Genomic DNA, 14,291 nt, shown 5'->3' on the forward strand with positions numbered 1-14,291 from the left:
TCGATCCCCCGTCATGCTCCAGCTCTGCCTCTAACATAGAGGGCAGAGTTGTCGGGTTCAGGAGTTCCTCAAAGTGCTCCTTCCAACGCCCTAACACTCCATCAGTTGAGGTCAACAACGTCCCATCCTTACTGTACACAGCTTGGATGGTTCCCTGCTTCCCCCTCCTGAGGTGTCGGACAGTTTTCCAGAACAACTTTGGTGCCGCCCGAAAGTCTTTTTCCATGTCTTCTCCGAACTTCTCCCACACCCGCTGCTTTGCCTCGGCCACGGCTGAGGCTGCTGCCCTTCGGGCCTGTCGGTACCTTGCAACTGCCTCGGGGGTCCCCCGGGATAACAAATCCCTGAAGGCCTCCTTCTTCAGTCGGACGGCTTCCCTGACCACCGGTGTCCACCAGGAGGTTCGAGGGTTACCGCCCCTTGAGGCACCTAGGACCTTGAAACCACAGCTCCCCGCCGCGGCTTCGGCAATAGAGGCTTTGAACACCGACCACTCTGGTTCAATGTCCCCAACCTCCACAGGAATGCCCGAAAAGCTCCGCCGGAGGTGTGAGTTGAAGGCCTCCTGAACTTGGGCCTCCTCCAGACGTTCCCAGTTCACCCGAACTACACGTTTGGGCTTACCAGGTATATCCAGAGGCTTCCCCCGCCGCTCGACCCAACTCACCACCAGATGGTGATCAGTTGACAACTCCGCCCCTCTCTTTACCCGAGTGTCCAAAACATACGGCCCCAGATCCGATGATGCGATAACGAAATCGATCATGGACCTTCTGCCTAGGGTGCTCTGGTACCACGTACACTTATGAGCATCCTTATGTTCGAACATGGTGTTTGTTATGGCCAATCCATGACTAGCACAGAAGTCCAGTAACAAACCACCACTCCGGTTCAGATCAGGGGTGCCGTTCCTCCCAATCACTCCCCTCCAAGTGTCTCCATCATTGCCCACATGTGCGTTGAAGTCTCCCAGCAAGATTAAAGAGTCCCCTTTAGGAGCCCCATACAGGACTCTTTCCAGGGTCTCCAAGAAGGCCGTATACTCTGAACTGCTGTTGTGTGCATAAGCACACACAACAGTCAGAGTTTCCCCCCCCATAACCCTCAGGCGTAGGGAGGCGACCCTCTCGTCCACTGGGGTAAACTCCAACAACGAAGCACCCAACCGGGGACTTGTGAGTATCCCCACACCCGCCCGGCGCCTCACACCTTGAGCAACTCCGGAGAAGAATAGAGTCCAACCCCTATCCAGAAGTAAGGTTCCAGAGCCGACGCTGTGCGTAGAGGTGAGCTCAACCAGATCCAACTGGTAACGCTCCACCTCCCTCACAAGCTCCGACTCCTTCCCCCCTAGAGAGGTGACGTTCCACGTCCCCAAAGCCAGCTTCTGTCACCCGGGTCTGGTCCGTCGAGACCCTCTGCCTTCACTGCCACCCTTCTGGCAGCGCACCCGACCCCATCGCTGTTTCCCGTAGGTGGTGGGCCCGCGGGACGGAGAAGCGGAGGTGTTGCCCACGTTGCCTTTTCGGGCTATGCCCGGCCGTCCTCCTTCTGGGCCTGGCTCCAGAAGGGGACCCCGGGCTTCCTCCGGGCCGGGTATCCTCTGTTTGTGTGTCGTCTTTCCTGTAGTGTGTTATAATATAGGTTTTTATATGTGCAAAGCCTAAAATCCCAAAGAGAGTTTCTCTAAAAAATAAAGACCTTTTGAACATTAAGGCATGTAAACATGTCACAACAGAGGCACACAAAATAGATACTTAGTTTTATGTTGCTAGGTAATGTATTGGTCGATTTAGGTAGAGAACTGAGTAACAATCTGGTTAAAATGTTTTATGTATAAGTACTGTAAGCTGTAATGGTTGACCTCACCGCAGCTCTTATATTTTGCTTGTGTTTTGTTCAAATGTATTATTCATTCAAAAGCATTGAAAACTGCAAATTCATTGTTTAGATTGAAAAGTTCTGTCATTTTAATGAACACAGTTTTGTAGTAGTAGTAGTAGTAGTAGTAGTAGTAGTACCTTTATTTAGCCAGGTTTTTCAAGATTGACATCCAAATTAAGAGAAGTCCTGATCTTGAGAAGAATCCACATATTCATATTTCAACTCGACACTGATCAGGAACATTTCCCAGTGAAGCAGCAGCCTGGTTAATAATTGCTAAAACTGGAAACAGACGATAAGCCGGGCGAGGGTGATGGATGATGACAACCCTTCATCTTGTTGTTCATGTGAAGGGCTGAACTTCTGGAGTTTACCATCAACATACAATACGAGTGGTAAAAGTACTTACATAATGTTCCTTTTTGCACATTTGGTGTTGAAGTGTTTTACAGTGTTTATGTTAATGCAGGTACAGTGAATGCTTGTATAGAAAATCCGCTGATTTATGCCTTCAATGGTTTACTTTGTGATATTTGCAGTCACTTACCCTATGGAAAGTATTCACTATCTATGAAATGAGAATGTTTCCGTATTTCACACGGCTGAAACAAAGATCTTGTGCTTTTTTCAAAAATATTCATAGATTAAAAGAAAAATATACAATGTCATTGTAAAAACGTATCTCAACAAATGAATACATTTCATTGGAGATATATTATGAATGCAGCTTTACTTCAGTAATTTGTTTAAGGTTGCTTTTAAACTTGAAAAAAGAGAAAAGCTGATGAGGCCACAGATTGATAGATTTTGAAAGTTTTGTAAAGGTCTCGGTATGGATTTCATTAGGTTGGAAGTTATCAGAGTAAATGTATTTTGTCAAAACTACTTATGGATTCATGTGGAAACAACTGCTTGCAAGAACATCAGTATATCACCTACACATTGATAACAGTTTCGGGAAATTATACTGGGACCAATCAGCTGACTTCACTACACAAACCCACATGCACACATCTGGAAATGTAAATGTAAAATTCCTTGTATAGATTTGATAATTTAGGTTGGAATGTAATTCAATCAGTGTCATTGTGATGAGTCAATTAAAACCATTTTGAAACTAACTTGGCAACATTGAATTTCCTACATAATAATAACAGAAACCAATCAACTTACATTTAGAAATATGATAAATAAAATACAGATAATGACAGATGGATTAAGTGTTAGCTTTGCTCTCTGCTGTTTATTATTCACACACCAATTTTCCCTATTCTTGGTGTAAATTCCGATGTTGGTCTCTGGAAGCCCCCCTACCACCTTTTAATCCTAAAACATAACGGCAGGAGATCGCCGTTAGTAAATATATACTTAAGTAATAATACTTCTCTCATTACCCCCCTTACTCTAAAATGGTCCCTCATATCAAATACTATAAAAACACAATTAGACTTTTGGTCCAATGTTGATGTGCAATGTTGTAGTGCTGTAATCTCCAAATCCCATATTGATTTCCAAAGTCAGGCTGTACAACCGGCAGCCAGGTTATCAGTTGTTGGAGGTAGGTCATCACCTTATAAACTTAATAAAAACCTGTTAATCCCACATCAGAAACGTCACTGATCAGTGTTGCTACGTTTCTTCCGTCCTCTCCAGTCTCTGATTAGAATTGGTTTTTGTGTCATTCATCGAGGAGGCTCTCTGTCTCCATCTGCAGCGCCGCCTCCACACTGTCTGTGTGCCTGAAGTCCTGCAGGTCAGCTGCCAGGAGAACCTCCAGGACAGAGGGCTAAAGAGCAGAGGAAGACAGAGACATAGATATATCAAAATATATATATTTTGTATTTTTATGCTGTTTTGAAAACGTACTTCTGTCGTATAACAATAAGGCATTTAGTTCCAAAACCCTAATATACATTCTTGTTGAAAGAAGACCTTAAAGGGGCCCTATTATGCTCTTTGGGGGTTCCCTTTGCAGTAGTGTGTTATATAGGTTTTTGTGCATGTAAATGGTGTCTCACGCACACCTCCCCCCTCCCTTCTTCTTTCATTTGAATTCTTAAAGGTAGGGTAGGTAATTTTGGAGAAACCAGCTCGAGTGTGCTAGAATTTGAAAATACACAGCCGAAAAAAATCTGCCACTTCCTTACAGAGACCCTCCTCCAACACACACGAACATGACCAATGAGGGCATGAGATAAGTTTGTGCACAGATGGAAGGCTGACAGGCAGGTAGGCCATCCAGTTATTTTAGCCAGGCCGGCTTAAATGATTGGTTGTGCTATTTACAGTACTACGGCTTCCAGAGATGACATTTTGTTATGGATTTTTTGTCAAAGCACTTCAGATATTCATTGCTATCGGGATGTTAAGAGCATTCCAAGGAATATAACAAAAAGTGTATCTCGAGCCGGTTTCTCAAACTTACCTACCCCACCATTAAGGAAAATGTTTTTCTTGCTTTCCTCCAAGGTGAACGGAAAATAAAAATAAAATAGAAAAGTCTTGAGGAATTTAAGTCAATAGCCGCTTTCACACCAAGTACTTTGCCGTACTTAGTGCCCCGGCACTTAGTGCCCCGGCACTTAGTTCTCTCTCCGACCTAAGATTTTCATCGACATAACTACTCTGTAGCTATGTTCGTATGACAAATAAAGACCCTTGAACCTTGAACCTTGTTGGTGCGCGGAGCTAATGCTAATAATGCTAAGGCCAGCAAATACAATGGCGGCTTCAAAACACTTTTCAGAGCTTTACGGGGCGTGGTTTGCAATTCGCCAAGCCAATAGAAATTGGTACTTTTGTGGTACCACCTCTCTAGCAGGCACTAAAAATGGGGGTAAAAGAACCCGGCACTAAGTACTCTTTTTGGTGTGAACGCGACATAAGGGGTAGGTCTACTAACGGAACTAAACGGGAAAAGTACGGGGAAAAGTACTCCGGTGTGAACGCGCCTATTGCGGATCGTGTTTGACAACTGCAGAGCTACTACAACTGCAGAGCTACTACAACAGTAAACATTATTATAAAAACAAATGTTAGCATCAACAATATTGGCTGTTGTTCAACACAACCCCATTTATCTTCAAAAATCCCAGGTTTCCCATTCTTTGTTTTCCATATAGGCATGTAAGAGAAACAACATATTACCAGAATTTATATTTACACAATGTATTTCATATCAATCTGTCATTTTGGTGGTAAAGTTCTCCTATAACAGACACTTATCTGTGAAGCAGTGAGAGCTGAAGGTCGAACCTGCAATCTGGAAAAGACCAGCTGAACTTCTCGTAGTTTGAACTGTCGCAGCAGGTCCCCGAGCTCGCTGACCACTGTGTAGTCTATAACGCTGACATGGTGGCAATCTAGGACCACTGACCGTGGGGGAGACGCTGGGGGTAGATGATAGGGGGAAAATAACAGGAGAGTAAAGGAAAAACTTAAATAAAAGAGATGGTCAATCAAAGAACTTCATAAATGTTTTTGTCATCTAATCAAAGACAGACTAAACAACCCTTACCCTGCAGAGCCTGAGTGTGTATGAGGTGGCTGAGATACTCTGTGGCAGGAAAGCTGAGCCCACTGCCCAACTCCATCACCAGCATACCGGGATCAGACACCTGCACAATACGGGAGACAAAAGTGATCGGTTACTTTTGAGATACCAGGATTTTGTTGTGTTATTTGGTGAGAAAAAATGCAATCTTGCTCAAGGCACCTACATCTGATCTTTTATCTTGAGCATAGACAATAAAGATTCACTGTTTAATGGCATTTGCAAATATCTCCATGTGACCATCCACTAAAGATGGGCGATATCATGAAAACATCATCAAAATATAATGTATGTTCTGATACAATATATATCATTATATGAGTTTCATTCAGAAACTGTGGTGTGGTTTTGGCTGCTACGAAAAAAAACGGAAAACGTTTTGGTGATAGCAACTCCTCTTACTCAAGCGGAGGACTATAGTACCTTTACAGGAAACCAGGCCACTGTTGCTTGAAGGGATTTAAGTAGTACAATCATTCTCACACACTCAATTGACACAACATTGTACCTTTATCTGTGGTCTGGCGGTGTGGTACAGCAGCAGGACTCCCGATACAGCTACACCTCCCACGATGCCGTACTGCACCTCCCAGAAACTCATCAGGAACGTCACAATGAAAGGCACCAGGTCCACCTCTGAGGGAGACACACGAGCATGAGAACACAACTCAAAGACAAACATGTCGGAGACATACTTAAGTAATAAAACAGGGAAAACACCTACTGCGTATCCTCCACATCTTAGCCACGACTTGATAATCCACCATGGGAGCGACCGCACAGATGATAACAGCAGCGAGAGCAGCTTTGGGGATATAGTAGAAGGCTGGCATGAGGAATGCCAGGGAGAGCAACACTATCACACCTGAAGTCACACACAGAAGGAGAAGGAGACATCTTTATTTCCATACTGATCGAACTTCACAGACTGAGTAGAAATGAAATCTTAACAAATACGCCAAAATACAAAAAAGAGAGACATAATGGAAAGTCACATGAATACATGAAACATAGCTAAAATATACAAATGTGATGTCTCAACAGCATACTCTGTAATATCATTTCTTTATTAACTTTTAAATCAATTGTTTATTCACAAACGTTGATCACAAAGTCAGGGTGATGTGTCTTTCGTGATTTAACTTTGTTTGTTTGAGGTGGAGTATGTTGGATGCTAAATTATTTATTATCTCTTACCTATTTTAGACAAATATTTAGTTTTAATGGTTTATCTGTTAATGTTTGTTGCTTTATTAGCTTGTAAATGTTTCTTAATAATACTCAAACTCCCTCACATTCTAGACGTGTTTTCGTAAGATATATTTTGTATTAAGCTTGTTAGTGTCTGGGGCTATGTAAAGCTTCAAATAGCTTATTGGGTTTTCCCATTTCACATATCTTCATTCTGTCTTATGATTGTGTTTGTATTTTTAATTGTGGATTAAAGAAAATGTTGAATAGCATTGACCCTCCATGTCGACCCCTAGACATCACTGTAGAGACAAGAGAGAGGGTAAGGGGATAAAAGGAAACAAGGGAAGTGTGGATAATAGATGATAACACAGACCACCACTAGAGGGCGGAAGAGATAGAGAGAAGATTAAAGGTATCAGACTCACTGGTGACGATCCCTCCAGCTGGAGTGCAAACACCAGTCTGAGAGTTCACTGCTGTTCTGGATGTGAGTAGAAAACATAAAGCTGTTCATATTAGACACCTGAGCTCTCGTACACACAACCCAGAGTCCCAGACACACACACTGACAAACTAGACACACACACACCTCCCGAAGCTTCCCGTGACGGGGTACGCGGACACAAAGGAGCCCATGATGTTGGTCACACCAATAGCCAGCAGCTCCTGGTTGGCATCAATTCTGTAGTCGTTCTGACTGGCTGAGGAGAAACAGGAAGTTAAAATCTGTCAACGATTTGAAGAGACACTCATTCTTTGAGAAGTTTCAAGCTGCAGAGTTTCAGGTAAAAATAACCATGATCCTGATGAAAATGCTACACTTGATGATGATGATGATGATGATGATGATGATGATGATGATGATGTTTACCAAGTTGGTTGGTAATTAGAACATAGCACAGCTAGGTTCAATAGGATGTTATTAGTTCTGCAAATATCTTGGTTTTGGTTATTACAATTATTTCTGAAGGGGGCCATAACAACACATTTCATGGCAATCCATCCAAAACTTTGAAATCAAACCACAAATATTAACTTAATTGAGGTGCCGGAAGAAGCCAAAAAGTCATTAGGATCATCCTCTGAGGATTATACATTTGTTAACCAAATCTAATTGGAATCCATCCGATTGTTGATATATTTGTATCTGGATCAAAACGATGGACTGACCAACTGACAGCAACATTGCCATCGTTACGCAGCTAGCATGACTTACAAAACGTACCAAATGCTTTAGCAATAGCAATGCTCTCCAATAGACCCATGAAGGGGATCACTGCCAGCCCCCCACCGAAGTCCTGCACACAACACACACAGAGGACTGGCTAGTCAGCTGATCTTCTTGTGAAGTTCAATCGTTTAGTAAAATCATTCCGTGCCCTCACCCTGAATCGGGCCTCCTCTCTCTGCTCCTTACCTCTACAATCTCTCCAAAGGTGACGACGGTGCCGTTGGCTGTGGTGTCCGAGGTGGGCGGGGGCTTGAACGGTGGGACACCCTTAGAAGTTTCCCCTGTGACTGTAAACACGGGATGGCCGAAAGCGTTCCAGGAAAAGGCTACGCAGGATGCTGCTACCACCACCAAAACGTTACGCACTGACCAGGACAGAGAAGACACGAATAAATAGAGTAAAAGTTTAGAAAAGTAATACATAAAGCAGGCACAATGTAGAATGTATACAATATCAATCACAAAGATAAAGATATGTGCACCCAGCAAAGCTGTTCATTTATAGCAATTATAACACATTTAGATTACAGCAGCAGCAATTACTTTATTTATTAAAGTGATGTCAGAAAAGGCTGTTTTTAGCCTCTCAAATATGAAGATTTTAATTTTAAATTAAAAAAAAGTTAATTCATTTGGGTTTTGGCTGACAATGCATGCCATTTAAAGACATTGCCTTAAATGTTTTTGCTATCTTGAAAAGGATGGACATACTTAGGGACGTGCACAGACATTTGGAGGGGCGATTGCTCTAAACTAGAAAAAGGGCCCTGCCCTCCCCCTTTTGAATTTTTTTCTAAATGAAATCCAGGGAAATCTTTTGTTTTGCGGTCCATATCTCATTAAAATATCTAATGTTACTAACTATTAAAGAAAAAATGGGGACAATTCTGTTTCAATGTAGTCTAATTTGACCATCGTAACTTTTGTGCAGACATACTGATAAAATAGAGCTTCTAAGTAATTTTCTTAAATAAACTAACTAATTAATGAAACCAGTTCAGTACGCATTATTCTTATTCTTATCATTCTTTATGAGCGCAGTAATGGTAAGGTATCTAATTACTTATTTATTTAGTATTCCATAACTTAAGGACAGAGATGGTCAAACTAAAGTAGAGACATGGCAGAAATCCTACAATGAAGCGGGACAGTGAAGTGTTCTCCGTGAGAGGGCGATCAAGAAAAGAGAGAGAGCGGCCCCGTTGAGGGAGTTTACGGAGCAGATGAAAAGACACAGAAATACAGAAGCACAATAACAAGTATAGCCTATTTAGATTGTTTTGGTGTAAATAACCGACGGTGTCAAGAGGAAGTAAAGTCCCCTGGTTTGTCCGCTACTCTAACTGCCATGAGAAAACTAAAAAACGGGGACATTTCCGGAGACAGATTGACCCGGGGATTTGCCACCAAAGCCAGGTGGGCATTTGGTATGATCACCACAGCCATATGAGGCCGGAGGGCTGTCCTTTACTTTCAGCTGTCAGATTGTAAACAAAGTCACGTGACTGGGGGCAGATGACAGCGCTGACAAGGTGTGTTTTATCGCAGCGAGACGCTACAATACTAATTGTGGGCTTATCATGTTTATTCGGCCACAACAGAAAAAACATAAACCTCTTGCTCTCTCCAGAGGGGCAGGTCAGCCAAAAATGGCAAAAGGACCATTAGCAACATTAGCCCGTACTTTTTGCACGTCCCTACTCACATACAGACACACAAAGTCACAACCACACAGTACTGACTGGTCGCAGCGGTCCACACTAGTCTCCGGGCGATCGTTGTGGAGCAGCTGGGAGCGTCGTCAGAGCCCAGACCCTTCTTCATGAACACCAACATGACCAGCACAGAGAGGCTCAGCAGACCTAGCACCACGTCACCTATCCTGGCTTCTGGGATCTTGTAGAAGGTGTAGTAGACCTCCAAGACAAAGTCGTGGGGAATGCCCTCGAGTCCTAGAATATTCTGGAAAACAGAAACAATTACTAAATCCGTTTTCTCTCCTTGGTTTTTAGAATTAGATTAATAATAAAATTAGTTTACACTGAGGGTAAATCGTATCTCTTTAAAGGGGTCCCATTATGGCATAATAACTAAACGCTGCTTCACCATGTTTAGTTGTGACTCTGGGGACAGAAAGCTGACCAGTCCCTGAAGACCTGAGAGTTCTGGATGGTTCATATTTAGCAGGAGGTCAGAAATGTATTTCGGGCCTAAACCATTCAAAGCTTTATAAACCAGCAGCAGTATTTTGAAATCTATTATTTGACACACAGGAAGCCAATGTAAAGACTTCAGAACAGGAGTGATGCGATCTACTTTCTTAGTGTTAGTGAGGACTCGAGCAGCAGCGTTCTGAATTTGCTGCAGCTTTCTAATAGATTTTTTAGTGAGACCGGTAAAGACACCATTACAGTAGTCGAGTCTACTGAAGATAAAAGCATGGACACGTTTTTCCAAATCCTGCTGTGACATTAGTCTTTTTAAGACCTTTAAAATTAGTCTTTTAAAAGACAATGTTTCTCCTCTTTTAAAGGAGAAATTCCCTCTGGGAACTTTGAGATTTTAGCCTTTGCAGACCATTTACATGCGCACAAACCTATAACACACTATAGGAAAGGGAAAACCCCACAAAGCAAAATAGGGCCTCTTTAAAAATGTAAAAGCAGCAGTTATATGTATCTTTAGCTAGACAGCGTTAAAAGGATATTGAGACAGGCCTGTTAACAAGTAGAGTAGCTGGTACATGGTTGATTTGATGATGTTTAGTTTTTGCTGTTAGTTTGTGGGTCTGGATGTATTCAACTCTCACCTTGACTTGGCCAAAGCCAATGGTTACCGCAGCAGCACAAGTGAAGCCTTTTATTACAGGGTAGGAGATGAAGTCCAGCAGGAAACCTTAATAAGACAAGCATGACACTGACTTAGAACCAGAAATATATAAAATAAAGTATGATTTATCTACAGATTTCCGAGAAAATGTGTGTGGTTAGGCAGAGGAAGTCATAGATGTGGTGGTAGGAAGTGGCTTCGCTGCACTCACAAACATATCTCCTGTTTCCTCACAGTCTCTGCAGTCAACACTTTTTTTCTTGTATTGCTTTGATCTAATATCAGATTTTGATACAGAGCTCATTCATTTTACAGACTGAAAGATGTAATGCTAAATTAGCACTGCTATCAGGTGAAAACAATGTGTCTCATTGTGGATAAAAACTCCCATTTTATGTTGGTAAAAGAAGTCTCTCGAGTGTTAACTTGATAAATAAACTTTTCCAAAAACTGGTGTCATAAGGTTTTCTCATGACCATCACTAATCACCCAATCTCAGTAAAGCCATTCCAGCCTGGATGAGTCCACAGAGGAGGCTGAGCAGCACGGCGCGGTGAGGCTGCCCCCCCACCACAGAGAAACACAGGAGGGACATGATGGCTGTGGGACCCAGTGTCACGTCCTTAGAGGTCCCCAGGAGGGTGTAGACGAACCCCCCCATGAAGGCAGAGTAGAGTCCGTACTGTGGGGAGAAATGCTTTAAGATCTGGTTTCTACTCTTGTTGCTTCACCAGAGTTTGACACTGTAACCCTTCTTTTCCACATTCGGCTGCTGAGGGGTAGAGTCTCTCTATGCTCACCCCGAATCTGAGTTTAAGATGTGAACGTACAGGAAGGATTTTCTGACCACAAATACTTTAGCAGCCAATCATGGTTAATTATGCGATTTATGGGATGTGGAAACTTGAAAAGCAGCCCAAGAAGCAGACAGCTTTGTCTCTAGATGCTTTTTATGATAATGTTCTATGTAATTGTTTTTTAATTTGTGTTGGATAACTGTACAGCTGCATATATTATCTTGGCCAGGACTCGGTTGCAAAATACATTTTTAATCTCAGTGAGACTTTCCTGGTTTAATAACGGTTTTAAAATCCCATTGACCTAAAATGGAAACATTTAAACTTTTGAAGTGAACAGTATTTGCATAGATTCAGTAATTTTCCATTAATAGAGAATACATATTTGTAGTTTTCTTTAAACACGTCTTGAAATGTACCTATAATCTAGTTATTTCTCAATACATTCATAAATTATTTCATCGATAAAATGTCAGAATCTTTTTCCAAGAACCCATGTTGACATCTTCAAATGCCTTTTTATGTGTTTAACTAACACAATAAATGTTTGCTTTCCAAAGGTGACAATTGATTGACTCCCATATAAATGCTGGTTAATATTCTCCCATTCAACTTATTGTTTAGGTTTGAGGATTACTAAATAAATAAATGATTTTAAACATTGATATTGAGAAATAAAATACACCATGATTTCCACTCTTTGCAGTCCAGAAGAGGGATTGCTTAAATCACCAAGAAAACAAGCAACCCATTTAAGGAAGTTTATATGGATACAATTAAAGAAAACCAGAACAAGAAAATTTGAACCACTTTATGATTAAAAACAGCCCAGGTTAAGATCTGGAGAGAGTTGAATCTAAAGGATGAATCTTCACAAACAGCACAGCTAGGATTCACCTGCACGGGAAGGCCGGCTACTTCAGCGTAGGCCAGCGCCTGAGGGACGGTGGTCAGCCCCACAGTGAGGCCTGCCAGAAGGTCCATCTGGAGCCACTTCAGCCGGTACCGGGGCGCCCAGGAGAGGAGGGGCAGCCAGGCCTTCAGAGAGCTGTAGGAGCAGCACAGGGGGGACCCTTGGCCCAGCAGAGGACGCTCCATCACTTAGGTGTCAAAAGAGAGGAGGGGGAACCTGGAGAGGAGGAGGACAACAAAGAGGATGAACAGACAGCAGCAAGTGGACAGAGGAAAAGGTTTGCAAATTTGAAAGCGTGCAGAACAAAATAATGTACACAAGGTGAAGTTTCCGTCTCTGTTTTAAATGCAGTGGAGTGAACTAACTAAGTACATTTACTCAAGTAGCCTACTGTACTAAAGTAACATTTTGAGTTCCTTGAGTATTTTCACGTATTGCTACTTTGTACTGCTACTCCACTACAATTCAGAGATAAATTGTGTATTTTACTCTACTACATTTATTTATTTATTACCTTTAGTTACTTTGCAGATTAGTATAAATAATGTGAAACACAAACAACTATAAAAAAAAGACTTCAGATAAACCTGGAGCTCACAAGCTGCCCTGCAGTATACAAAGTCATTCAAACTAGCTGCACCTTTACCAGCTTTGAGAACACTTTAATGATCAACCATTATAATCAAAACATATCATATATTATTCTGAAATGGACACATTTGTACTTTTGGTACTTTAACTATATGTTGATGCTTGCTTGTGTACTTTTACTTGAGCAAGATTTTGAATGTAGGAATTGGACTTGTTGTAACCGAGTATTCCTACACTCTGTAACTTCTACTTTTACTTAAGTTCAAGACCTGAGTACTTCTCCCACCTCTGTTTACATGTCACTCATGTGCTTTTAACTTGATTCTTTGGATTGGATTTCCCTCTCTTTCACCACATAAACAGAATTCATGGAAACACAATAAAAATGTTGCTCTGTGTTCTTCTGGATAAACACACAGAGCATCAAAGAAAGTGGATGCCATATTTTCAGATGCATGCTGGCATCTGTGTGCAATGGGGGGGGGAAAAACGAACAAATTCTTCAGTCGACTAACTTGAAAAGTTACCTGAGGACATATTTATTTCTCTGATGTTTTGAGTGAACAAGCTTTGAGGTTTCATAATCATATGATAGTCATATGACAGGTTGGTTCTCGACACTGTTTATTTTTGCGTTATGACCGCACACCTTTCCATAAGCTATATTCCGACATCCTAAACCTACTGTAAGCTTTATCTGACAGTGTGGTGTTTTATTTTTTTACCATTGTGCCCTATATTGCATCTGTTACCAATTATACTATAACATATCAACAATAAGCTGTTACATTGAAAAAGTAGAAAAACATGACTGATTTAAATTAAAAAATCTGTGTTAGTGGAAGAAAGGGAAAGTTATAAATAATAAAATAGACACAGAAAATAGAAGAGAAGAAAATAGAGAAAAACAAGCAGAGAAGAAAATAGAATAGATAAAAAAAACGAAGATAGAAAACACTAAACATTACAGTACAGAGTAATAAAGCAGGGGGAAAAACCACATAATAGATCAAAGTATAATAATAGAATAGAATAGAATAGAGCAGCAACAAATAAAATACAATAGAAAAAACAAGACAACAGGAAATAGAAACTCTTACTTAAAGTGGTGTCCTCTTCTTTATTTGTCCATGGTTTAGCTGTGATTTTCAGGACTTTCGCTGACAACGCGTTTTTGTTCCTTTTTGCTGAAACCACTTCCTAAAATGTATATCATTTTGAAGACGAAGCGCGAGCCATGATCGCGACACAGTCCGGTTCCTGTTTTCTGTTTGCACGTGACCTCTGTCATGTGATCGT

The 14,291-nt window shown here is 41.5% G+C and overlaps 1 protein-coding gene across 1 annotated transcript; it reads right to left on the bottom strand.

Annotated features, from left to right (window-relative positions):
• Positions 1–1,997: 1,997 nt before the first annotated feature.
• slc26a11 (solute carrier family 26 member 11) lies at positions 1,998–14,266 on the bottom strand. The gene is made up of 14 exons (XM_079679355.1): positions 14,093–14,266; positions 12,386–12,617; positions 11,181–11,373; positions 10,672–10,757; positions 9,605–9,824; positions 8,049–8,227; positions 7,857–7,929; positions 7,221–7,332; positions 7,057–7,112; positions 6,162–6,302; positions 5,946–6,073; positions 5,402–5,501; positions 5,140–5,273; positions 1,998–3,670 (listed from the first exon to the last, which is right to left on the bottom strand). The coding sequence occupies exons 2-14, from the start codon at positions 12,584–12,586 to the stop codon at positions 3,563–3,565; spliced, it is 1,731 nt and encodes a 576-aa protein (XP_079535481.1). The 5' UTR covers positions 12,587–12,617; positions 14,093–14,266; the 3' UTR covers positions 1,998–3,562.
• Positions 14,267–14,291: the final 25 nt, after the last annotated feature.

The sequence above is a fragment of the Notothenia rossii genome (genome assembly GCF_949606895.1).
Source record: "Notothenia rossii genome assembly, chromosome: 1".
NCBI classification, from domain to species: Eukaryota; Metazoa; Chordata; class Actinopteri; order Perciformes; family Nototheniidae; genus Notothenia; species Notothenia rossii.